General features: G+C 38.1%; 2 protein-coding genes across 3 annotated transcripts in view; one reads left to right on the plus strand and one right to left on the minus strand.

Annotated features, from left to right (window-relative positions):
* The window catches only part of rnf11b (ring finger protein 11b), a 19,499-nt gene extending 9,650 nt beyond the window's left edge, over positions 1-9,849 (plus strand). Inside the window, exons 2-3 of the mRNA XM_044360854.1 lie at positions 7,233-7,402; positions 8,235-9,849. Coding sequence (XP_044216789.1) covers positions 7,233-7,402; positions 8,235-8,406 — 342 coding nt within the window. The 3' untranslated portion in view covers positions 8,407-9,849. The remainder of the gene's footprint in view (positions 1-7,232; positions 7,403-8,234) is intronic.
* Positions 9,850-13,281: 3,432 nt separating this feature from the next.
* cdkn2c (cyclin-dependent kinase inhibitor 2C (p18, inhibits CDK4)) lies at positions 13,282-24,690 on the minus strand. 2 transcript variants are annotated; one of them, XM_044360853.1, is made up of 4 exons: positions 24,512-24,690; positions 22,599-22,728; positions 20,001-20,358; positions 13,282-14,466 (listed from the first exon to the last, which is right to left on the minus strand). In XM_044360853.1, the coding sequence occupies exons 2-4, from the start codon at positions 22,725-22,727 to the stop codon at positions 14,462-14,464; spliced, it is 492 nt and encodes a 163-aa protein (XP_044216788.1). In that variant the 5' UTR covers position 22,728; positions 24,512-24,690; the 3' UTR covers positions 13,282-14,461. The 2 variants fall into 2 exon arrangements, with proteins under 2 accessions (XP_044216788.1, XP_044216787.1); XM_044360852.1 differs by having other exon boundaries at positions 24,342-24,690.
* Positions 24,691-26,232: the final 1,542 nt, after the last annotated feature.

Genomic DNA, 26,232 nt, shown 5'->3' on the forward strand with positions numbered 1-26,232 from the left:
ATTTGCAAATGATTTACGGAGTATTGAAATATTACTGAATATTGCAATGTCCGAAAGACTGCCGTCCGTGAATTCATCTTTTAATTCAAACGATACCGGACAAATGCTCCTCCTGGCCAGAGCTCTGGATTGTACATTTTGCCAACGTCATTGCATTCAGCAGATACTTTAAATGAACTGAATCTACTGTGTACAGTGTCAATCTTTTGATATTGTTTTAAGAGTTAGAAGAAAATGTCTTCTCCCAAACTACACTCGCAGATGTGATAACACTAACGTGATGGACAGATGAGTTCAACTGAAGTGCTTTTGACCGCACCGCAGATATGATTAGTCACTTAAATCAGATATGGTGTTGGTTTTTTGCCTTGTAAGGCAGTCATACACACCGTCAGAGAGCCCCTTGTGACAAATTATCTACTGTTTTGTCCTGATTTGGTAACAGAAGCATTGGGGTGGTGGAGGGGGTGGCGCTGACAAACAAGCCATTGTGCTGCAGGTCATTGACATAGTCTGCGGGCTTTGGCTGACACACAGCCACATAGAGGCTGCTGTTCCTGACCACAAGGGCCAGGACTCGAGTAACCACCTCTGAATTCTTTTGTCCTCTCGACAACTCTTCACAGTTACATTCTCATCTTCATCTTGAGGATATCGGAGGGCTCAGGGTGGTTTTGGTCATAATATTACAGTAACAAAACTAAGTGAAGTGTTGGTAAGGTCTGTTAAAGTCTGTATAGTGGTATATAGGCCTATGTGGTACAGACTGCCACCTTTCTCCTGTTCATTTTGCTGCAACTGTTAGTAAAATTAAAAAATAATGAAATAGCGTTATTTTTTAAATTTTACCTTACCATACTTCTACTACAGTGGAGGTATTGTATGAGCATTGTCATGTGTTGCGTGTAAATATCAGAGTTAATACTCTTAGCCTACATCGACGCCCCCACTTCCTGCTATACCAGGATGATGAAGTAATGTGATACACACATAACATTACCGTCACGCCGTTCCTGTTATCACACCAACAAACACATCCTGTGATGGTAATGTCCATCCTTCTCCTTCTCCCATTGTTGTCTTTGTTATCTGTGTGCATTTTTATGTGATCAACTGAGTGCATGCTCGCCTGTATTGTGTGCAGGTGTGTGCAGGTCTTGTTCAAAGATTTTGTTACTCTGCAGTCCCGTGACAAAGGGCTTGTATTTCAGAGCCTGTGAACGCCTCGTGTTTCTGGTGTTGCTTCCTCTGAAGTGCACTTTGACACTGCTTAGGTTGCACAAAAGATACAGCCATATGGCAGGTAGATATTTCCTGTTTGAGATATGTATGCGTTTGTGAAGATTTTTATTGTATTGTGCATTTTATTTTGTATGTCTTGTCTCTAAGCTGTTATAAAGGCATATATCCTAAAGAGGAATTATGCTACTGAATTATCATTTTGCTGGGAGAAATACCTGTTAAAAATTCTTAGAGCCCATGCTGGCGTTTTCAAATATCTTTTTTTGCCTGATCAACAGTCAAAAATCCAAACATATTCAGTTCACTGTCGTGTACAATATGTCATAGAAAAGCTTCAAATCCTCAAATTTGAAAAGCTGCAACCAGCAAACATTTGTAATTTCTGCTTAAAAAAGGACTAAAATGATTTAGTTGATTATCAAAATAGTTGCTGATTTAATTTTCTGTAGATCAATTAATTACTGCAGCTCTACATGCAGCAGGTATTTCTGCACATTACAGTTTTACATCGCAGCTAAGAAGAGAAAAACGGTACTTCCCCTTTTGAAGGTATAGTGATCCGAGACTGTGGGTAGCTTGGGTAGTTTTTCTGTAGGAGGCTTGATAATTGTCTATGGACTGTTTGATACTTTCACAAATTATGAAACCTGTCACCTCCACTGTAACAGTCAGGAAGACGATCATTCAACTAACTGTAAAACAAGAGTCATTGCATCAGTTAGGCGGTTTGTTGTGTCATCGCTGGGGCAGTTATTTAAAATGTGTTGACACGGTCAATATTTGAGATCTCTATGTTAACGCCAAAAACCAACAGCTTGCCTAGATAATTGACCTGGTAATATTGCAAGTGAAAGGGGTTGTCATTGTTGTTTCAGCCACATTTTTCAGCCCTCCATCTCACACATGCATCTGACTGAACAGATACATTTCTATTTTAATCAGTACAGGCTGTGCAACGGCTTGTACTTCACACGCTCTCTACGTGCCTATCTATTCTATTTTCTTCCTATTTGCCCATATGACCACAATAATTGTGTATTTGGGTCTGAGCGCTGCCAAAACACCAGTGACCTACACTCAGCTCTGTGCCTGAATGCAGCTTATGTAAACACTGGGCTTGTTTGAGATGAACTGCGCCTTGCTTGGAAAGCAGCAGCAGCAGCAGCAGGGGGAAGTGACACAGAACTGGAGTCAAGTTGTACAGTTTCCAGCAGCCTTCAAAGAATAAGCAAGAAATCACAGAAATATTTACATCCTGTTAGATCTGATCCCAATTTAATAAAATGTTATCAAATCAATCTACTCAAGTTTGTAGCTACTCAATCACCATTGTTTTAATGGTGTTCTGTATGATAGGGTATAGCCAGTTAAAATGACCTGGTACCCTGTGATCATCAAAACAACATTTATTCTATAATCTCCAGTATCAAGAGATTATTTTGCCATAAAGCTGACTTGTCAAACTCATTCACATCTCATTCCCAAAGTAAAGAAATTCAAATAAAACAAAATTATCTTTATTTAATGTAATTCTGTTTATCTTGTCTAGAGGTTTTGGGACAGTTCTTGGTATAAGATTTTAGCTTCCTCTCCTGCATAAATGTTTATTTACTTTAAATTATATATAAATATATTGCTGAGTATATGCAGGTAAAAAAGTGTATTTTTATATGTGAATGTCTTTGTGTATATTAAAATCTTTAAAAAATACATTTTTTTTATACAATGTTTAATGTGTAAACAAATAAAGTAAATAAAGCAATCAGTAGTCAAAACACAAGGGGACAGGTGCAGAAATAGACATTCAGACTGTCAGGGCCTCACACCCATGCAGAGAATCTTCATGTCGCACTTGTTAACAAAGGTTTTATGTTATTTTAGTTCATAATGCTGACAAAAATGAAATAATGACTTAAAAGTCATATTCTGTCTTATCTGTAATACTTGTTTACTGAATGTTTTTTGTCCCTTTGGCTGATAAAAGTTGTCATCAATCACACATCTGAATTCTTAGTGCACAATCAGACTAATAAAATCCAAATCTTTGCAGTGAAGAGTTTCTGTAACACAGCTGTCTGATCACGTGACAGCCTGGCGTTTCCCATCGTACCCTGAGGTCTTGCAGTTGGTGAAGAGCAGCTGCAGTGACTGCCTCCAAAAACTGTGGCCACCTTGATCTCGTGAGGTTATGTTTCCCATGTGCGCATGACGTCGGAGCAAGTTGGAATCAAGTCAGACAGAAACCTAACCGTCATTCTGCGGAGGCCTGGCTCATCTCAAACAATCCTGCTGACTAAAGCTGCTGCTGCTGTTGCTGCTGCTCTGCTAATGTGCTGCGTTCAACACTGTGTACATTTTGTAACCCATCCTTTACATGGCTACACACACGTTCACATGAATGCACAAATATAGCTCTGGGGAGAATCTTGTATTTTGTGGTTCAAACTACCTAGCTCTACACTCTTGGTTGAGAATGCCTCTATCTTTCATTTTCCCACTCCTCTTTTTTCTGAGTTTCTTTCATTTAGTGATGGATGGTGGAAGAGAGAGGGTAAATACCCTCCCTCTCTGTCTTTCTTTTTCTTTCTGTGCGTCTGCTCTCATTCCTTGTTGCCCATAATCTTCACCTCCCTTCCTGCTCACCATTAGCAGTATGGGGCCTGGCAGGCTGACACTTTCAGCTGCTCTGTGCATACTTGGCAGACAAAACCAAGGTCTGTACTTTGGCTCAGCTAGCCACCACCCTCTACTCTGGACCCCCCCCCCCCCCCTTTCACCCACACCTACTCTGTCTCCCTGACTGGTGTCCTTCTGGTCAACCTGAGGTCACATAATGAACAGTTGTCACAGTCCAGCTGACATGCCATGTATGAAAGGAGGGAGAGGCATATGACAACAATTACACTGCTGACTATGGCACAGATGACCACCCTAACACACACACACACACACACACACACACACACATACACATACACAGAGTACAGCTGCTGGCCCCTCTGAGGCCCTGTCTGTTGCTTTTATTCCTTCTGCCTGGCTGCCAACTCTTTTTGACACGGACGAAAGGAGTGGCTGTCAGGGAAGCAGCAGTCTGCCTCGTCTACCAGTTATGCTGACTCATGGCTTAAAATGCTACAGTGCTGAGAGGCTGACTGCGAGCTAGCTGTCATCATTGCTGATGTTATATGTTTGATGTTTTTTTTTTCTTTCTTCAGAACAGTTATGTGATGTTATTCTGTCCAGTAAGCAAGGTGTTTGATGCAATTAATTAATATTAGAATTATTTAATAGCCAGAAGATGTCTGTAGGCTGCTGCTAGATACTGTAAATCAGTCATTTACTTTTTACAATATAAAAAATATTTTGTCTAAAAGGATAAAAAATATTGTTTTGATCTTTTTACTCATGTCAGTTGTGCTAAATAAAGTTTTAACGCTCACATAACACTGAGTTAGCCTGAACAGTTTCTTGTCAAATTCACAAAAAAAAACAAACAAACCAGTAAATAGGAAGGAACATTATTTTTAGTTGATAATACATAAGAGGACAAAATGACATACTACATATATATTACATTATTATCCACATTACAACAGCGTTTAAGTCAACATCTTAATCTAAACCAACCACCATTCAGCCGAAAAAGAAAGGAGGAAATGGAGAGCGATACAAGTTACGTGCCTACCGCTCTGTGAGTCAATCTCAGTGGTTAGCTTACCCGCTGTGTTGTGCAGGCAGATCAGAAAGTGAGGCTCGTAAACACAGCGTCGTCTGATAAATGTTTAGTCTGCTGATTTGGCTGACGCCCGTCTGATCTCCAGCTTCATTCAAGTGTGCGGTCAGTGCTTTGTGTCAAAAGGTCATCTCTGCAGTGTGGATGTACAGGTGGTTAATGAAGGAGCTCACTTAATGGCATTAGATTGGATTTGCATCTTAATCCATGACCCGGCTGCAGGATCCTCTGACCTCATGGTTTGGCACGCAGGTGGAGCCGGAGGGGATGTGGGCTAAGAAAGGGAGAGAATGAACTAGCACACACACCACAGAAGAAAGTGCATCCATTGTATAAACGTTTGGTAGAAGCGAGTGAATGACAGAGGGAGGAAGTAAAGGAAGGAAGAGGATGAGGCAGGCGCACACATAGACCGCAAAAGAGTTGAGTGAATAGAAAGTCGTAGTAGTTCAGAGGGGAGAACGACACGCGTGGTTTGATTGTACAGATGCCTGAAACCAAAATGTGCCTTTTCTTCCCCGCACCTATAAACTGTTCGCTGTACTAAGTTTATATAAATAAGTGTAATTTCATCAAATATAAGCATATGAAGGAGGACGACACTGTATATATAGCACATATAAAACAGCGTAGATCAACCTCATTTGTGACTATAAATCTCTGCAGTGCTGCATTTCTTCATAGATCATGAATGTCATGCTGTGGTTTTGCAGGAAATTAAAGCACGTCAGTACATAATCGTTAACTTTGTTTTGACAGTGGTGCCATTTTGCTGCTGCTGCAACATCAAAGTGTTTGACAGAAAATATGTCGTGGGAAATAACATCATTATTTTAGTTTTCCACGTTTCAAAATTATGGCTAAAGCATTTATAGTGTATGATGTGTTTTGTTGTATGTTATCATTTTAATGGGGTGTGTTAATATAATGACTTCTTTTATTTGACTCATTCCAATCCAATACTGAAACCCTGTTGGTCGCTTTGATTTAATATTACTTTCATCACACTTTAAAGTCATAGTCATGGTTATGCGCACCGATATTTACAGACAGACATAATGAAAGACTCTTCACTTTTTACTTTTCCCATTCAGTTTTAGTTGGTCAAAACCAAAAGGAGATTGCTGTTGACTCAGTTGTCAATGGACAGGGAGTCTTCTGTTTCTTTGAAGTTGAGCGCAGGCCAGCGTGAGCTTTCCACATGTTTAGGCTTGACCATATAAGATCTACGGGGAAATTGAAAGGATAGCGAGACGTTTGGTTATGCTGTGTTCTGTTCTGTGGTGATCAAATCTAATTTCATAAATCAGATCTGTCACACTGACACCAACAATTGAACTACAATTAGGATTTTTTTTTTTTATGCACCACATTTTTAATCTCTAGCCTAGTCAGATAAAAGTGGCTATGTAGGTCCTCTGCTGCACCGGCTGTTAGAACAAGGTGTGGGGAAACACCACCACCTACTGCCTGAGATCCAACATCCAAAACATGGCTCGTAATTAATCACTGATTGCATCAGTCATTGACAAAAGTTGTTGTGTCCAGTTCAGCCCTGCAGGCCTTCTTTTTGAGATGAGTAACAGTTACATATTAAAACAAAGAATGTGCGCTGGATTTGAAACTCTTACAGACATCTGACTACTTTCATTGTGTAATGAGCCAAAGTGAAATCCGCCCTGAAGGCAGAGACTTACTTACTAATGCTTACCAGTATTGCATTGGCAGGTGGTGACATAAATCCATCTTGCAGTATTTAAGTAAATGCTTATATCCCGGTTCACAGGATGTTTTTTGTGCTATAATCAAAAGAAAGTTTCATAAGCTTGCAGCTCTTCCGATAGACCCGGCTTGACTTCCACCCGAAAGTGATAACAAGAACAACATCTTCTGCTTTTGTTAAAATAACATTAAGGAGGGAGAGAGATTTGGCAAGCATGTCTTATGAAAGAAGAATATCAGTCTTATTGCAGCGTATTTTCAGAGTGTTTTCAACTGACAGTATTTCCTGCCACAACTCTGAAACTTGTGGAGCTGCACCGTGAGAGCAGCAGATGGTCTGGGTAAAATAAAAATAGGTTTGCTAGAGAAGGGGAAAATAATCATGACTTCTCATGATTTTTCCTTGTATTTATCTGTAAATCCCCCTCTCAGATTCCTACTTTAACCTAGAAGTAATTTCATCTTGCAGAATCATAGAAAAGACAATGATGTCTTTAAAACTTTTGCGTGTGTGCTCCTCTCTCTCTTTCTAAAGGAGCAGATCCACGTGCCTGTCTACCACCCGACACCCAGCCAGGCCCGGCTGGCCACTCAGCTGACAGAAGAGGAGCAGGTCCGCATCGCTCAGCGTATCGGACTCATCCAACATCTCCCAAAGGGCGTGTACGACGCGGGGCGGGATGGCTCTGAGAAGAAGATCAGAGAGTGAGTAGAAAACCTGGTTGGTCGGACTCAGAGAGAGGCTCCTTCACTGCAGTAATCTGTGTTTAAGCAGGGTGTTTGTATGACCTTAAAAGACTTTATGTAGCATTATCTAAATTTAAGGTGTAAAAGCTTTATTAATGACATAGTTTATGAAATAATTTCATTCTCATACTGCCTGTTCTTTACTGAGCACAACATTTGCATTAGCCAGAAAATGTAACCTCAAAACCCCTTCCGAATCATATACTTAAACTTATACTGCAACACAACTTCCTGTTATCACATGCAAATGAATTCACATACAAAACCTAATGAGTGTAAACTCACTGATATACTGTTTGTAATTTGCAGAGGCTTTCACTATCCTACTTTACATTTTGAATTGATTATATTTGCTGCATGTCAAATAAACCAATGTAGCTTCAAGTAGGGATGCAACTAATAAATATTTATCACTGATTCATTTCTTGATTAATCAATAAAATATCAAAAATGCAAAATGTTTGCCATTTTTGCAAGAGAATTGAGTGTAAAAAGACCAAAAAATCCTGCACACTGTCAGTCACTTGTACTCACTTCATTCAAAATATTTCGGTCCTCAGACCTTCATCATGAAATGTTCATATCAGATCATACCTAGATAATTGACTGAAACCATTAAATGATTATCAATATAGTTGCTGATTAACTTTCTGCTGATCAACTAAGCAATTAATTGACCACTTATTACAGCTTTAGTGTCAAGTATGTGTTTTTTATTTCTCTTCCACTATTTCCTGCATTTTTTCTTCTGTATAGAGTTGATAGTGAATGTGTGTGTTCTCCTCTGCAGGTGTGTCATCTGTATGATGGACTTTGTGTACGGAGACCCCATCCGGTTCCTGCCCTGCATGCACATCTACCACATGGACTGTATAGACGACTGGCTGATGAGATCCTTCACCTGCCCCTCCTGCATGGAGCCTGTGGACGCCGCGCTGCTTTCCTCCTATGAGACCAACTGACACACACACACGCACACACACGCGCCCGCAGACACCCGTGGACCAGACTGGACTCACACACACATATAATATGCACACGAATGGACATAGACAACTTCCATCTTACTAACCTGTATCCTGGATTAGTAAGGCGGTGATATCAAAGCAGCGATGATGTAAAAGATTTAGGAAGAACTCTGTGTGTGTGTGTGTGTGTGTGTGTGTGTGTGTGTGTGTGTGTGTGTGTGTGTGTGTCTACGCACAAGTTCCTCAGTTGGCCTGCTGGACAGGATTGCATCTGGGAAAGGACTGGAGGAATGAACAGAGTGTTGATGTTTAAGGCAAGCAGGAAGGAGCTGTATTGAGGAAAGGAGAAAGAGATGAGAGCTGACAATGGGAGGCTGAGGATGTGGGTGTAACTAACGGGCAGTCAAAGAGAACGGACCGCCATTAACTGTTATGATTAAGAAACGTTTCCAAGATCCGCTTTTATATACGCAAATGCGCGCGCACACAAACACACGCACGCACGCACCCAGTCACACACTTCCTCTATCTCTCCAGCATTAAAATGAACTGTGACAGAACGCAGGAGGACATCTGCCCGCTATCATCAGGCTGCGGATTGTGTTTCCTGGATGGTTGAAGTGTGATTACGATTACAAACTGAAAGAGAAGGGAGAAGAAAGAAACGCCCTTCAGAAGATTGCGGGATCTGCCAGATGCTTGATGCATCTCCACACAGACACTTCTGCAAGAGGTATCATATCTGCCTCAGAAACTGCCACAGATGCAGATGTTTGATTAAAGACTGCCAGAGATGCACATCAGATTAAAGACTACGAACATCAGATGTGTTCTGCAGACATACCACAGGCCTCGAGTTGTCTGTATAGTTCTCCTATGAGAAACATAAGATTGATTGGTGGATTGATGGATTGTCCTGTGGCTTTGTGAAATCTGTTCCGTGTTTTCGTTTTGTCAGTCAGCATAAGGGCTCTGTTGAACCAGTGTTTACCACAGACATGTCGAAAGGAAATGTGTGCTTTAGCCACTAATGTGATGTATAGCAGGTAGAAGTATTGCTGTCAAGCTACCGACTCCTCATGACTCTTTTCAGTCACAGTGAGATCTCAGATTATTGGCCAAAGCACAAAAAAATTTCTGTAGACCAATTTAACAAACCATTATACAAATCAGAGATATTTGCACTTCTTCATTGTGACAAGATTCGAGAATATGCATTCAGAAATAATGTAAAAGTGAAGTACAGTATGTGATTTTCTTTACTTGCATTCTCATTTACTGGTGACATTAACCACAAATTCCAACTCCAAAGGCAACAACAAAATAAAAAATGCATACAAGGTCAAAGCTTATTTAATGTGTTATTGCATTTATGAAGCATCACTTCATTAAGCATCCTTAAAAAAAAAAAAAAAACAGACCTAAAGGAAACATTTACAGGATTGACTGTGAACGCTGGTGGGCGCCGCCTTCAAGACGGATCTAGTCATGGGTGGTGTTTCAGTGAACATGAATGAATGTCATTTATGTACCAGATGTGGTCAGAATCAGCAGTTACACAATGCCGACTACGTGTTTTCAGTTTTCTTTTGAAAATTATGTTTGTGCTATTTTACACATCAAGTTGAGGCCTCAGTTGAAATGATCTTGCCACGTTTTTTTTTTTTTTTAAACGTTTATTGCCCAAGTCACCCAGTTTACTATGAAAGCACAAAGAAATACAAATGTTCAGTCATATTTTCCTTCTCCCTGCTAACTTTGGCTTGTAGGTGAGTCGGTAAGACTTTAAATTATGCAGGAAAACGGTAATTATCTTACTCATTTGAGCTCCCCCTGCATAATGGGCATGCTACAGATCCGACACAGTTTCAAGACATGCCTTTAGTGATCTGTATGCGTGCATACCTGTGTGTGTGTGTGTGTGTGTGTGTGTGTGTGTGTGTGTGTGTGTTTCTACTTGGCTTTATGGCCTTTGTGTGTGTGTGTGTGTGTGTGTGTGTGTGTGTGTTTGAGAAAGATTGGGGGAGGCGTGAAGGTGTCAGTCAGCACCTTAGTTTTTGCACAGTACTTAAATCTACTTAACTCTTCATGTTGTACATTTTTCTCCATCAGTGCGGTGGAGCTTCATGGCCTTAGATTAAGTGAGAGTGATGGTTGGTTATCAGCTGCTAAAATGTGGAGCAGAGTCCAGTTTATTTCAAGAAACAAGTTTAGATTCCAAAATCCGCTGCCAAGCTGGCAGTCATTGTACATGTAATGTGATGTGAAGAATACAAAAGGTGTGTCAAGAAAAAAAATGTCTCTTACATCGTCACAACTAATTAAATAAATAGTATTGTGCTGTTTGGATTGGATGTCTGTCACATCACCTGCTCTCTTCCAGCGGATTCCCAAGGCTTTCATCTGCGCTCTGCAGCAATCCTGCGGTACAGTGGATGACGCTTTTGGATACAATGGACTTTTTGCACAGCAGGAAAGGTTTTGATCTCAGTCTGGACCTAATGAAGGCTGGGCGGGACTGGCAATGCAAAGGATTGTGGGGATAAACAAAGTTAAACCATGTCATTGTGTATGTGTGTGTATGTATCTTTCCTACAAAAAAAAAGAAAGAAAAAGAATTGGTTTAACTAAAATCCACGTACATATCCTGATCCTTATTCATGTGAAGATTAGCATTCTCCCAAAGCTACATACTTTATGCATTCTTCAATAATGTGACACTTTTTGGAGCTGCTTCATTCATACTCTATGGGAGGACAACTCATGAGACATACCCAAAAAGACTTCCTGTAATTTGCTAACAACAGCTTCGAGTGAGAAAATGTGCTCACATCCCCAGAAAAATGACTCATGTCACTGTTGGTCGACCATTAAAGATGAAGCAGCTGCACAAAATGTTGCCTAATCACAGGTCAGATAGAGCTTTGGCTCCTAAGTTGATTCTTGGGAGGGACTTATTTATTTAAAATGTCCAAACTGACAGGAATGATAAGTGAGTGCTGTTTTAGGGTGGATTTTTTTTTTTTTTTTTTGCTTTTACTACAGGATTGAACAGTAAAGTTTGCTCATATGTGAATTGGGTACGTGTGTTGTATGTTTGTGTATGGATGCTTGTTAGACCTTTCCTCGTTTGTAAGCATAAATATGCATATGCTATGTACTACAGGCAAATAATAAATAGACATTGCAACAGAGCTGCCACAGAGTGTGATTTATTTCCTCTGTGGACACTAGAAAAGGAAGAACTGACGGACTTTCAGTTTAGTACTGTCAAGTACGGAACTTGAATGTAAAGGGTAAGACGTACTAGACATTGTTATCCAGAATATGATACAAATATGCTATCAAATAATAACATCATTGAATGATCCACAGTCACTTCATACAGTCATTTTTATGCCACTGAAATCCACTTACACAGAAAAGAGCATTTAAGCAGCCTCTCTGAAAGCGGAACTATTCTCATAGAAATATGAAGCTGTTTTCATCAAACTAGTAGTCAGATGCAAATATAGCCTGCACATGTTGCATGACCTACCTTGTTTATGTCACATTCACAAGTTTGGAAGCAAAACCTATTTCAAAGATAATAGGGGCATCTGACTATTATTTTGAGACAGACTTGAAAAATTACTAGATAGATAGTAGAAAACATTACTAGATAAAGCTATCTGAATACTGCATTACTCACTATAAAGTGTTGCACTATATTCTTGCTGATCCTTTACCAGGTTGGTATTACATGCTACTATCAAAATCAAGCAAAATGCCTGTCTCATTTTTGCACCAGTGCCTTCTTTGTATATTTAATTATATTTGCCTGACTCAAGTGTCAGGTACATGTTGCAGAAACAAAAAAAACAATGTATTACGACTTTTATACAAAAAGCATAGATCCCTGGTTTGATACATCTGGAGGGAAAATTAGTTTTTATATCAAAAGCAAATGTAAATCTGTTAACTCCAGTGTTTGGCTGCATAATGGTGCTAAGCTATTGATTGCATTTTAGGCTAAAACAGCCCATGAGCTTAAGTTGGTGAAAATAATATTGTTATTATTCTAACACTTGAACAAATGAGCAAAACTATCTCACTATAAACATGCTCAGGAGATAATATGTTTACATTTAGCAAACAATGAATTCAGTATAGAAAGATTAAATGGCATAAACTTTTAATTTTAGGTTTGACCACAAGGAAACTTAGAGTGTCTGTGATCAGATTGTCCCACAAGAGGAACTGCTTTTTGCAGCCAGGCAGATTAAAAAAAATATCATTAACACAATTCATAAGACAATAAAAGGTTCATGTGATAAAAGCGAGAAAAACAGCATAAGAAAAAAGTAGCAGGCCCCATGTGATGACTCTCGTCCTTGAAACAGACAACTTTGTCATCTGCACATTAAAGAATGTGACTGACCCTGAAATGACTTCTACAGCTGTTGTAGGGTCACACACACACACACACACACACACACACACACACACACACTCACACACACACTTACACCACACCCATACCCACACAGTTTGCTTAGGTGTCAAAAAAAGGAAGTTGTACAGGAAGACCTTTACAAATGCACTTTTATTCCCTGTCTAACTAAACTTGGAATCTGAACTCTCTTGCTGGCATTTCTCTTTGAATTTCATTAGAAGGTCACAGGAAAAGTGTCAGAGAGCCTTGAGCTTTGACAAATAGACTAAACAGACCTGCAGTACTTCTGTGTGTTCCAAACTATTGTCTATTTTTATCATTCCTGTTTTATGTTTTATGCAAACCACATAGACACACACACACACACACACACGCACACAAACTGATAAAAATAGGGACAAGCAGGGATTCATAGTTACATTTTATTATGCCATATTATCACTTAGACACTTGATGCTTTGGCAATATTTGCAATTTTAACATTCATGTTAATTAAGCAGCGGAGAAAGAAAAAGAGAGAAGTGTTTATAACATTTTGTCGTCCTTATGTTTTTCAACAATATGAGCTGAATCAACAATTGTTGGACAGTGTCATAAAAAGCTAAACATTACAAACTTCATATTGGTAGGTTATATTGTAAGACTGACGTGTTGAATTGTTTTAGATTGTACAGGTGCACCTAATAACTCTGGATATTGTCAGTCTCACTTAGTGATACTATGCTTTGCCTCATTTTAGATAAATGGAACAAATTAAAACACAGCTTTATGGGAAATAATGTCACATTTTGTACAGAACTCCTCTGAACCGTCTTCATCTGATTCAGAGTTATTAGGTGCACCTAATACTTCACAGAGTTCATTAAGTGTTATTGGTTTGAAGTGTTCTCAAACATAGCAGCAGTAGCTCAACTTAAGTGTTTAACAGTTTTTTTGCTGCTCATTCACACACCAAGGGCAGCAAGCTACCATGCAAGGTGCTGGCCCAACCATCAGTAAGTAATATCTCAACCAAGGACACTTCGATATGAGTAGTGGATGATGGGCTCTACCTCCTGGGCCACAGATGTCTCTGCACGTAGAACACAAAATATTTTTTGAGCATATATAACTGTCTGAGGCTTTCTTTGTAATATTCACACTATGAGGATATGGAAAATATTGCAAACCAAGAGTTTGAGTATATAAGAGAATATAGGTGGCTCAGATATTGACAGAATCCAAAAAACTATTGTGTTCTATTATTACCTATATATTAACTTATGCTATTGTGTTGCATACTTTGTATTTTTGGCATCCAGAATTAGCAAGTTTTTTCAAAATTTGAGTTTGATCTCCCCTTTCTTTCCAAACAACAAATGTTCAAATGCAAATGTGGATAAATGTGTAAATAGCCAGAAACAACAATGTCTCTAATTGAAGCAGATTTATCAGGTCATTGTGGGATTGAATAGAACAAAATAGAGATTTTATAAAACCAAATGTTAAAGTATCGGCATATTAAAAATGCATGAGCTGAAAGGCAGAAGCATGAGAAAAGAGTTCTCTCAATAAAGAGTCCAGAACAATGAAACTCCAGGTCCTCATCTTCATCCTCCTCCTCCTCCCTCTCCTCTAGACTGTGTGAGAGAAAACATTGGAGTGAGTTTATCTTCATGCAGACTTAAAGACTTGTGTGCAGTAATAGATAAGTGCAATAAAGGAGGCATACGCTATGAAAAATAAACAATAGTATATATATTTATAGCACACAGATCCATATAAGTTATAGAAAAAATAAACCTGATCATGTTTATTATAATTAATGACCCAAAAGTGTTTTTTGTTTAAAAAAAATATAAAGTCACCTCACCTGTACTATAAAACTAGAGAACAGAGAGACTTATTTGCGCAAAATCTAAATTTCATGCTTTAGAGCTATGTCACACTCTTTCGGCCAATCCAGACGTTATACAGTAAACTCGTCCTCAAATGACGCCCCGGGTGAAGCCCATATATGGTTGACTCCTCCTCCCTCCTCCTTCTTTTTTTTTTGCTAAGAATAACACCCTGCCCACCTCTCTCCCTGCCTCGCCTACAGGCCTGCACACTGAACCTCTTCATGATTTCATTTGAAAAATGTGTGTTGTTCCTTAAAGAAAGATTTAAGACATTCTTATGTCACGTGGACAAAGATTTCTCCTTTATAAAGTGACTAAAATTCAATTTAAAGTTACCTTCCCTTGCAGAATTACACATCTGACACACAGATGTAATAAGTAGTGTTAATTATAGGGGGCAGGTATTTGATTAAAGCTTGAGTGAAATTATAACATGTTGTTACGGGCTGTTTTATTCATCCAGGAGGATTTAAATTAATTCCCACTAAAACAAAAATGTGGAGGCCTTAGTGGAAACATGAAGTAAAACTGAAAATGAAACCGCGGCCTGTAACAGGCTCGGTGGCTCACGTGATATTACTGCTGACATTGGGCTGGATGGTCAGACTGATGTGGGACAGAGGCAGTAAAGAGGGTGTAGATGAAAGTCACCACACTGAAAGGAATTTTTTATTTTGGACACGCGCTCAAAGTTTGGACAGTCATTACGTCAACAAATAAAGGGGGTAATTATAAATGGTGAGCGTGAGGTCATTCTCTGAGCTGAAATATTTAAAGTACAGGTCTGCTGTCAGTGTGTCTGAATTAAGTTTAAAGTGAAAGTTATACACGCATGTGTACGCATAGGCTATTAATATGAATCAGCACATTTAATACAGCTAAATGTATGGGCCCATAGAAAACAAAAAATCGACATTTTTAAACCTTAATTAAAAGGACTTATCTAATCAAAGCATTAATTTAACATCTTTGATCAGATACCATTCGATTTTAACAGAATTAGTACAAATTCTCTGAAATATTCTTAAGTTATTTTTTTTAGACAAAGCAGAATTACAAGTTTGATTTATATTCAAAGTATTCGGGTGGAGGCTAAATGGTTGTACGTCACTGCAAAGTAGATCTATATAAGAAAATAAGTTGTCAACAATCAGGGAACACCCTGACGAACTTAATAGTTTGTTTTTTTCTGCTTCCTTTCATATTAATTTGTTTGTATGTTCTTTGAATGTCCGCGCTCAGCTGCTGACATACAGTATGTCTGTGTTTCAGGCAATAATATAAAATTCGGCAAGAGCGAAACAATAGATCCATATAACTCTCACGATCCATGAGGTCATAACTTTTGGTAACAGCTGGGAGGCTTCAAGGTGACATGCGGGAATGTCTCGACACATCCTCACATTAAAGGTCAAAGTTGGCAGCAGGGTGCGAACTATGCCGGAGGGGATTTGGGGAAATTTGCGAGTAAGCTTCCTTCTTTTTTTGGCATATCTGTATGCTGATTGCAAAACAGAACTTTGCTGATCTTAGAGTTAAAGTGAATGAAGCTTATGATATTGCGCCGCCACGCTTCGCTGGTGATGGCAATTATATCATGCATGCCGGTATCTTTATTAAAGTGAATTAGTTATCAATCACCCTCATTCATGAGTCATACATCAAGCCTAATTTTACGCATGATTCATGATGAGGAAGATACAGAAAAATAGAAACGCATGACAAAAATAGCATATTGTCCGAGAAAAACCGCCCAAAATTTCACACCTCATGTTTTCAGGGGAGCTCCCCTGTAGTAGGCAGTATCCTGTCATGCATAAAGCGAGATGTACTGGTGCATGAATGAAGCGAGATACAGAAGAGAGAGAAACAGATACATGCATAGGATAAACTTTACTATATGTGTGTGTGTGTGTGTGTGTGTGTGTGTGTGTGTGTGTGTGTGTGTGTATATATATATATATATATATATGTGTGTGTGTGTGTGTGTGTGTGTATATATATATATATATATATATATATATATATATATATATATATATATATATATATATATATATATATATATATATGTATATATACATATACACATATCTCAATCTTAATGTTGTGATAATGTTCATTTTAAACTGTCCAAATATTTGGACAAATTGTATTTTTGATGCTCTGGCAACATTGTTCTCGCAACTTTCCAGAGAGAGTGAGACAGAGAATTATATCAAATATTGGAACAACACCACCAAATCACAAAGTAAATTAGAGTTCTATTTAACCCTAAACAGAGAGTACATGGTGGCAGAGAAGTTGACCACCTTGCCTGATAGAAAACAATATACAGACTGAGTGGACCCAGCCTGGCCTTCACAGGCAGAACAGACTACCCAATAAAAGAGTGGTGGAGACAGATTTTCACTTCCTATTATACTGTGAGAAATATCAGGATTTTTTTTGAAATAATAAATAATATATATCCTGAGTTTATCCACCTCCTGGATCCTCATTAACTGTCCCATCTATGTGGGGAGAAAAGTCAGTAACAGCTGCAAAAAAGTCATACACTAAGAGAAACAAGCTCTGTACTAAATGTTTCTGACTGATTACATTTGTAAAAAAAAAAAAAAAAAAAAAAAAAAAAGCGTTTTATTATATTGTATTTGATATGACTGTTGATATTATTGTATATTCATTGCTAATTATCTGTCAATGTGAATAATTCTGTACTGCTTTGGCAATATAGGTTTCTGCTATTTCATGCCAATAAAGTTTATTTGAATTTGAATTTGAATTTGAGAGAGAGAGAGAGAGAGAGAGAGAGAGAGAGAGAGAGAGACAGAGACAGAGAGACAGAGACAGAGAGAGAAAGAGGATTTGTACCCACTGCAGAACAGGAGAAGTTGAGAAATTCATTTTCTCACAAGTTGTCCAAAATACAAAGAAATTAGAGAAGATTTCTTCCTCAAATTCAAGCGGAAAATCCCCCGACATTCCTTTTCTCACCCTCCCAAAAGACAGTAGTGTCTGGCAGGAGAATATGTTACTGCATGTCACAAAGCAAAACATGTTTCTATGTAAGATACTTTTGGTTTTTTTTGTTTTGTTTCTTACTTTTATTTTATTTTTTCTTTTCTTTTCTTTCATTTTATTATTTACTGTTCATATTCTATTGTTTATATGTAACTTTGTGCTTAGGCCACATGTTTGATCCACAACGTCATGCCAATAAAGCATATTGGATTGAAACTGAATTAAATTGAGAGAGACATAATAAACATTTACTTTAACAAGTTCAACTCTAAAATCTCAGAGTTCAAAGAGATTAATGACCTCTCAAAATTAAAAATACTCCTCGGGGAAGGAGACAGGACATATCTCTCTGCCCAGTATGTATCGACATGTCACAACCTGAGGGACAGTGAATGACTTAGAGATTATAGGGGTTTATATTATTTGATAACAGACGCTCAACAATTGAGCCAAGACATACTTGACCTACTTCAGACTACACCAAACACATAAAAATGGTCTGTCTGAAGGCATTTATTAGTTCTGACTCTGGGAAAGTGGGAAAAAAATTTCCCCCAAACTACTGTATCTCTTTAACCAAATCACACACATTTAGACTTCTCTACGTGATCTCCTTTTGATAACTAAAGTAATATTTTTACACTTCCATTCACTGAGCGTTCCCCCAGAAACTGTTTGGAGCCCCTCCCACTTTTTTTCATTGACTCTTGATGCTTTGGCAGTACTGTTGTTGTGACATTCATGCCAATAAAGCAAGTTTGAATTTGAATTTGAATTTGAATTTGAGAGACAGAGAGAGAGAGATAGAGATAGATAGACAGATAGACAGATAGATAGATAGATAGAGAGAGAGAGAGAGAGAGAGAGAGAGAGAGAGAGAGAGAGAGAGAGAGACAGAGAGCGCCTGGGTGAAATTTACCCTAAAATTTAATTTTGTATAACACTTAGGGCCTACACACAGAGATAAACGTGTGTTGAAAGCTACGATAAAACTGACTTTCAGTTTCGATATCTCTGTGGCAGTTTGTGGCAAACCTGCAACCTGCATGTGGACATATAAATGTGGCACAGGCTCCTTTATTCTAACTATTATTATAACTATATTTTGAAACTAGAGTAAGAAGAACTTAATAATCGCACTTTCAGATAGGTGGAAAGTGATTCATTTCATTTAATACCTTGTCATCGTGACACAGACAGATATGTAATTATATTACAAGGTGTTTCTATTCAAAGTCAGACTGAAAAGGCAACGTTCAACAATATAGTATTGAGTTTAGTTTAAAAACCAAACCACTTCGTGTTTTATTATTGCGTAGGCTTTATATGAATATTTTCCATTTAGGATATACTGTGTAGTGTGACAATGCATTTTTATGACCGGTTTAAAATCATAATAAACATAGTGTTAAATAGGGTTATTATTGTTTTAAATTCAGTCGCTCCTATTTTTTGTTATATAGTCAAATTGGCCTATTTTCTTTATCAGACTAATTACACTCACATGTTAGCCTCATTGGCTATTCATGAAATTCTCGGTTATACAAACGCAGTATTTTTTTATTACCCAACTAGGCTGGGCTCAGTCCTGAAACCTGTTCGATTAGTTTTTCACATACAATCTATACTGTAGATAAGCGCACACACTTAATGAACCCAACGACCACCAATTTGAATATCATAAAGGTGTGACAAATAACGAATTTTACAGCTGAGAGATCAACAACTGTCTCAACTGCTCGTTATGGTATCTATCTCATTCCTCCAAGTTTTTTTTTCTTTATGACTTTTGATGAGATCCAATATTGATAATAACAGAGAAGCTAATATCGGTAGCTGTATGGGCTTTAAATAATTTCATTTCCATATTAACCACTCACATAAACTTAAACTGTATTCTCAGACGACATTTTTGTTCTGGTGAACAAAATAAAGGCTATTTATAAATTATACACATTTTAAAGATCTAGTTAAATAAAATAATGGCTCCTTGGACTTATGAAAAAAACATTTCCACAACCTCACATTGAATATACAACTACTGTATATACATTACTGCAACAATTTGGAATTTTTTAAAGATGCAATTTTCTAACGGATGGATAATGGACGTTTTTCTAAAGGTGAGACTTGGTTTTATGGGCAGGAAACTATTTTTACTAAGAGACATTTTGAAAAAAAAAAAAAAGCAGAAACAAACAATAATTTATACAATGTAATAGCCTAAACCTTTAATTTAGACTACTCACGTGAACTCAGATACTCGTCGATGTATGCGGCAGTGTTCGTCCTCTGGTGGAGGCTCGCGAGCTGCCCGGGGGTGCATCCTTGGCTGTTGAACATATTGGGTTCCGCAGTGCGTCCAATCAGCAGCTGGACCACCTCCAGGTGTCCCTGCCTGGCGGCCAGGTGCAGCGGCAGGTTACCTTGGTCATCCACGAGGTTCACATCTGCCCCATGGTCCAACAACACGCGCACAGTATCTACGAATCCCTCGCGCGCTGCGTCGTGGGTTACGGTGAGACCGCATGCCGGGTCGCGCAGGTTCGGGTTTGCCCCCGCCTCGAGAAGAGCCTCAACTACGGCGACGTTTCCCAACTGGACCACCTGCACAAAGAAAAGAGCGAGAAGGACAATAAACAGACGGGGAAGATGGAGGAGGAGAAGATGTGAAGGTCAATATGCGAGAGAAGAGAAAATTCCTCTACACTGTACTTTTAATTGCTATAAACTATATTAGAGATACAACGTTTCAGTCAAGTATTAACAAGTAGTAACAACTGCTCGAAACATATAAGTTCACTTTTAAAGATTTTTTCCGTCGAAAACGGTAAAGAACTGGCAGCAGGGTTACATTTAATTTGTTGTAACGGTGCCTTGCTGTTGCTGAAATTGCTGTTGCGGTTTTTTGTTGCTGTTTGAAGTTTATTACTGTTAATTTGCATTTTTACAAGCGGTATAATTACAGACTTTTACTATAAACTGCAATATGTACGACATAGTACTCCACACACTATTGTATAATTGACTACAAGCTGATTTGTGTATTTTTTCCAAACCTCGTGACTTGATATAATTACTCATTGACAGTATTTACAACAGTGAATAACCATAGTCATTTGAATTGTGACATAAACTGTTAAGACAAATGATACAAGGTGTTACTTTCAACAGATGGAGCTTGTCAGCAAAACTTCAAGTCCAGTGCTTTTTGCATTTCATCAGAATAAAATTCACTTAAAGAAAACAATTTGATCACAAACTCCATAACATCAAGACTGATCAATAAGTCAGAAAGAATCTCAAAGAATAGTTCTCTAGCTTAATGAAAACATATATACCAGTAAAATAGCTTATTTTGTTTTATGTTGTAAACAGAGGGCAAAATACCAGATCAGTATCATGACAGATTGGCATATAGCACAGTTCAAAGTGAATGGGAATGTAATTTGCCTACAAGCAAAGCAAAAAGGAACTCACCAGTCGATGTGCTGCATGAAGATGGGTGAAAAATCATGCTGCAATCATCTCCAGGCAGTGTCAATAAACGTGTCAACTCTCTATACTGTTTTTTGTGTTTCCAAAAATTCTGTAAAGCACTGTTTTCTTTCCTCGAAGCAATCCATACTGTAAACATACCTTTCTTATCTTTCATCTGAGCCATTTCATCAAGCCAAATTAACAGTGATGTACTGCATTTAAAGGTAACAGGGTTATACTGTTGTTTGATATAAAATAATAGTAATTTCTCACAGTGTAGGCCTACATGTAAGGCTAATAGTCAGAGGCTATTATTCATCATGATAACAATTTAGCTGATATGAAAAAGAGACCGAGGGGTGATGAAACTTTTTTTCCAACACTCAAACAAAATTAGAGCTTCATATGAAACTACTAAGATGAGGAGACTAAATGACTCCACTGCAGTGATAATTTTAAGACACCATTATTATTATCATTATCATTAATAGTACTACTACTACTGGCAGAAGTTATCAGTACACAGTGAAATGTGCACAATGTGACATTTCACTGTATTATTATCATTATTAATACTAGTAGAAGTAATAGTAACATTGATATTGTGCAGCCAGTGGATAAAAAATAAATTATTTGCCCGTAAAATCCAAGGAACATGTTTGTTGTCTTACTAAGGCAGGTCTGCCTCCATTTCCTCATCACCACCATTTTGTCTCCTTTCACACACACACACATACTCCAGTAAATCCCCAAAGTAAAACGTGACTTACAGCAGGCATTTCCTTTACTATAATAATTCTAAAATCGGCCTATTCTTTATTGTATTTCAGTAAACCTTTTTTCCTCATGGCTAAGTCCAAAATCTGTGCTTGTACTGCATTCAATTGTGAAACTGATAGTAAGAAAAGAAAATCTTATTGTTCCATTAAATAAAACACATATTTATTCATCTTAAGCTACACAATTATTATAATTCGACATTAAATAATTAATTACAGCAAAACTGCACGTTTCAGTGCTATTTTGGCCAGGTATTTAGCTGTTTTGACTTGGTGTGTTTAAATCTATGTCACAAAGTCCACACTCCTCTCTGCTACCTGTCTACACATTTCATTTGACAGCTATTTACATCGAGTTAGACTATTTAATTTTTATAAAACGATGAAAAAAGGTTATGAGATGTTTGAAGACAAAATAGATTAGGTCTTATAGCCTGTACAGTAGCACATTTACACAATAATAGGCTTATCAGGCCGCTGTGGCACTACAGCCTGCAAAATAAATAAATAAATAAAAACAAAATACAAAGATCAATTACATTTTTCCAAGTTCACTTTGATACAAACTAATGTGAAAAAGGTACCAACCTGCACAGAAGTTCTGTTGAATCTATTAAATCCATTGACATCTGCTCCATTTTGCAGGAAAAACAACACTTCAGGTAGGTTTCCACTGGCAGAGGCATTGCAGAGCTGGTCTACTGACCTGTCAGCCATTCTTATAAAAAAATATATATAAAAAGATAGGAGCCAAGGTTTTTCACAAGCTGTGTGGAAAAACACTACAATCCAGAAGGGCAGCTTGCAGAGTTATACCTCATAGGCACCTCCTCCCTCCCTTGCATCATACAGGGGCTTGACCTACAGCTCTTAATCTGGCACTGTAAAATAATTGAGAAAGATAAAGATCTGCACACTGTAGCCCTCTTAGATGCATTTTAATGAGATATTCACCATGGACGGATGTCTCATAAGCTGTATCTATAAGGGGGGTACAATGTGGACCTTCAATTTTCTTTGTTACATTGTTTCTTTGGTCCAGCACCTGTTTGAAGTTTATTGGATGTGCCATCTACTACACTTTTTGAGTGTAAAATAATTAAAAATATTTGAAAATACTTGAAAGTAGCCTATTAGAAATTATTACTGGGATAGGATATACCCAATATATGTCTGTGTATCATTTCAATGTATCATTTCATTTAAAAAATATTTTTGTAATATTGACTGGTTAGGAACTATAGGAGCTATTTTTTAAAAAAAATACATCATAGCTTAATAATGTTCATGTTTCAGCTTCACTCCAATGCTAACAGACTAAACAATAATATATACACCCACTGAGCAATTTATTAGGGACACCAATCTAATGCAATCAAATACAGCAGCTCTGCTATAAATTCAGCTTGTACGAAGCTTATACATTTTCAGTTCTTGTTGACATGAAAGGTGATAATTCTACTTTATGTTTATTATTGAGGTCTTAGTGGGAGTTAGTGGTGTATTAGACTGCATTACATTGAAAAGTGTTCATAATATTTTGCCACAACTTACTTTCCTTTTTACTGTTACGCAGCTCCATTCACAAGTTTTCAGACGTATATTTTACATAATGACAGGCTACTTTATAGAATTATACTTTTTCACTTTCACAGCTTATATAACCTAGTTATGACATAATGACTTTAGGGCTCAATCAGTGGCAGACGGGTAATAGACTCTAGTAGGCTCTAGTTCTGTGATGTGCGCATTTTAACTCCAAATTCAAGTTTTTCTACGTGTGCACCTGTAGATTTATACATTTAATCCAGCTGCAAAGCACATCTGCTACCTCTGTCACACTAGCATATACTGTAGGCCTACCTACTCATTTTTTTTTATTGTTTGTGGTATTGTAAGTCATAATAATATAGACATAGTAACAATCATTTTCGCATCCCTGACTGTCTTGTGAGCTGATGCATTGTCTGTGACCTGGAGGAGAATTTTTAATCTACTAACTGCTAGCTTTGTTTGTTTATGTACCTTTCCCCCCTCCATATCTATAATCTACAGCAGCAACACTTATTTACAGTAAGCCGTTCTTCTACACCTGCGACTATGGGCTTATAATAACTTAAGTAACATTAGCTTGAATTTATAGGGTTGATATTAAAAGCCCTCACTTTAAATTAAAATTAGAAATGAAATTAGGTCATTAGGTGCCACCCTTTTTTCCTATCGAGATGAGCACTTAAAAAAAAATCACATAAACAGCATCCGATAAATAAATAGCCCAATAAATGGCTACATCTGCGCATAAGCTGTTTTGAAAAATGTGATGTTACTCACTCTCATTTCCCGCTCCTTTTCAAATATGTTGCCATCATGTATTAAGTACGTTTCACAACTACCACCCTGTTATAATGTCAGCACTCAAGGACTGAGGACGACAGCAGAGCCACAACATTGATCACAATCACCGCGAGAGAGCATGCTTTCATTTTCAAAAACTCTCCTACCGAATTAACAATGGTCCTCCAGCATTAAACCACTGTCACATCGATGTCGATTACATTTCTGCCTGATTCTGACAGTCTAAATGCCCAAACTATCTTCTGACGAAATATCCTCAATAACATCGCAAAAGATCTCTCATTTGAAGTGTAGATAAGCTGTATGCCTACACGTTTGCCGTGATAGTTTGGTTAAAATATTTGAAATACTTACCCAAAAAAAAATGAGATTTTTGATTGGATGAGGGCTAAGGGGGAGTATACCAGAAGAAATCATTGGGTAGAACAAGCATGATGCTGTTACAAAGCCACTGTGTTAAAGGTGTCTGCATTCATTTCAGCGATGTGGAGATTTTATTCCAGTGAACAGTCACATTGTAGTATATTGATAAAATCAGTCTCTCCTACTTAATCTATAATTATAATTTCCAGTAAAAGAGCAAGAGGGGATTTCTATAGCCTCATCGACAATATATTTCAGTTTCCTTTTCTTATGCTGCCCTCTAGTGATGGGATTTTATATCGCCTAAAAGCCTGGTAATGGTGTCTGGTGCAGAGTTGGGGTCAGGTGTGTAGGGACACATTGTATCCTCAAATAAAGAATGGATGCGCCAATTTCACACAGAAACTAAGACAATATGTACACTTTAAATTATTTTATTAGATAGGCTTACTTTGACCCGTGTATGGTCATGGCAATAATATACTACAAAAGAGAATAATAAGGTCAAATCAGGTCATTTGACAGGTGTTCTCAGGTGTGATTGGTCAACAGGCTGTTAGGTACGCAACATGGTGCGTATGTGGCTGTGCGTAAGGACACAACGGTTGATTTTGCGTTTTTTTTCGGTGCCAAAGATCGAACTGGGCACATGTGTTGACACACGCATCCATAAATGAATTAGTAGCCTACTTTGTCTTGCACAAACGCCGTACGACACCTGTCCACAAACGGAAAATCGAAGTTTTTCACCCCTCCAATTACCCATCGGCCCCAACCCTGTCTGAAGGCGGGGTGCTGTAAATGATACAAAGCCATCTTCTCCAAAAGACAGAGATTTACACTGGTTCGGAGTAAATTAATAGGCTACTAGGCCCTGTTTGTGCCCTTACCGCGGTGCTGCTTCTGATCAGATTGTGTCGAAGTCTGTTTCCCCCTTTCTGTATGTCTTTCCCTGAACCTTAACCTACACCCAACCTGCTTCTCTGCCACGCCTAACCCTAACCTAAACCCTAATCCTAACCCTACGGGAAACACAATTTTAACAGGAGGAACATTTATTCGAGGGGGAACAGACTTCGTCACAAGACCTGGATCACTGTCTCTTACTGGGCCTTCATCCATGGACCCTGCTTTGGTCCTCTCTCCCTCCACCTCCATGTCATAATCATAGGCTTGGTCCTGTCTTCCCTGGGTGTGTTAATTTTTTTGCAACGTCCCATTAAAGAGTTTGTGCTGCCATTGCTGTTAGATGAAGCGCATATGAGTCAAGGCTACAGGGTTTATGAAACCAAAAATCAAGGTTAAAGGCATATCTTCTTTTACGCATAGTCTCGACTTTTACGCATTCAGACCCATCTGTCATCCATACTTGTCCCCTGTCTTCTAGCCTGCTGCAGTGTTGGGCAAAGTTATAATTAACTTAATTTAATTAACCAGAGGATAACAGGGCGTGTGAGAATGTATATGGATACATGTCTTGCTAATTATGTGTCACCTTGATCTC

Source organism: Thunnus albacares, chromosome 9 (assembly GCF_914725855.1).
Source record: "Thunnus albacares chromosome 9, fThuAlb1.1, whole genome shotgun sequence".
NCBI classification, from domain to species: domain Eukaryota; kingdom Metazoa; phylum Chordata; class Actinopteri; order Scombriformes; family Scombridae; genus Thunnus; species Thunnus albacares.

Excerpts from the sequence above, each read along its gene's own strand:
- cdkn2c (XM_044360853.1), bottom strand. The coding sequence starts at position 22,727 with ATGGCTGACAGGTCAGTAGACCAGCTCTGCAATGCCTCTGCCAGTGGA. Across the intron at positions 20,359-22,598 it reads TCAACAGAACTTCTGTGCAG|GTGGTCCAGTTGGGAAACGT; the intron begins GTTGGTACCTTT and ends TTCTTTGTGCAG.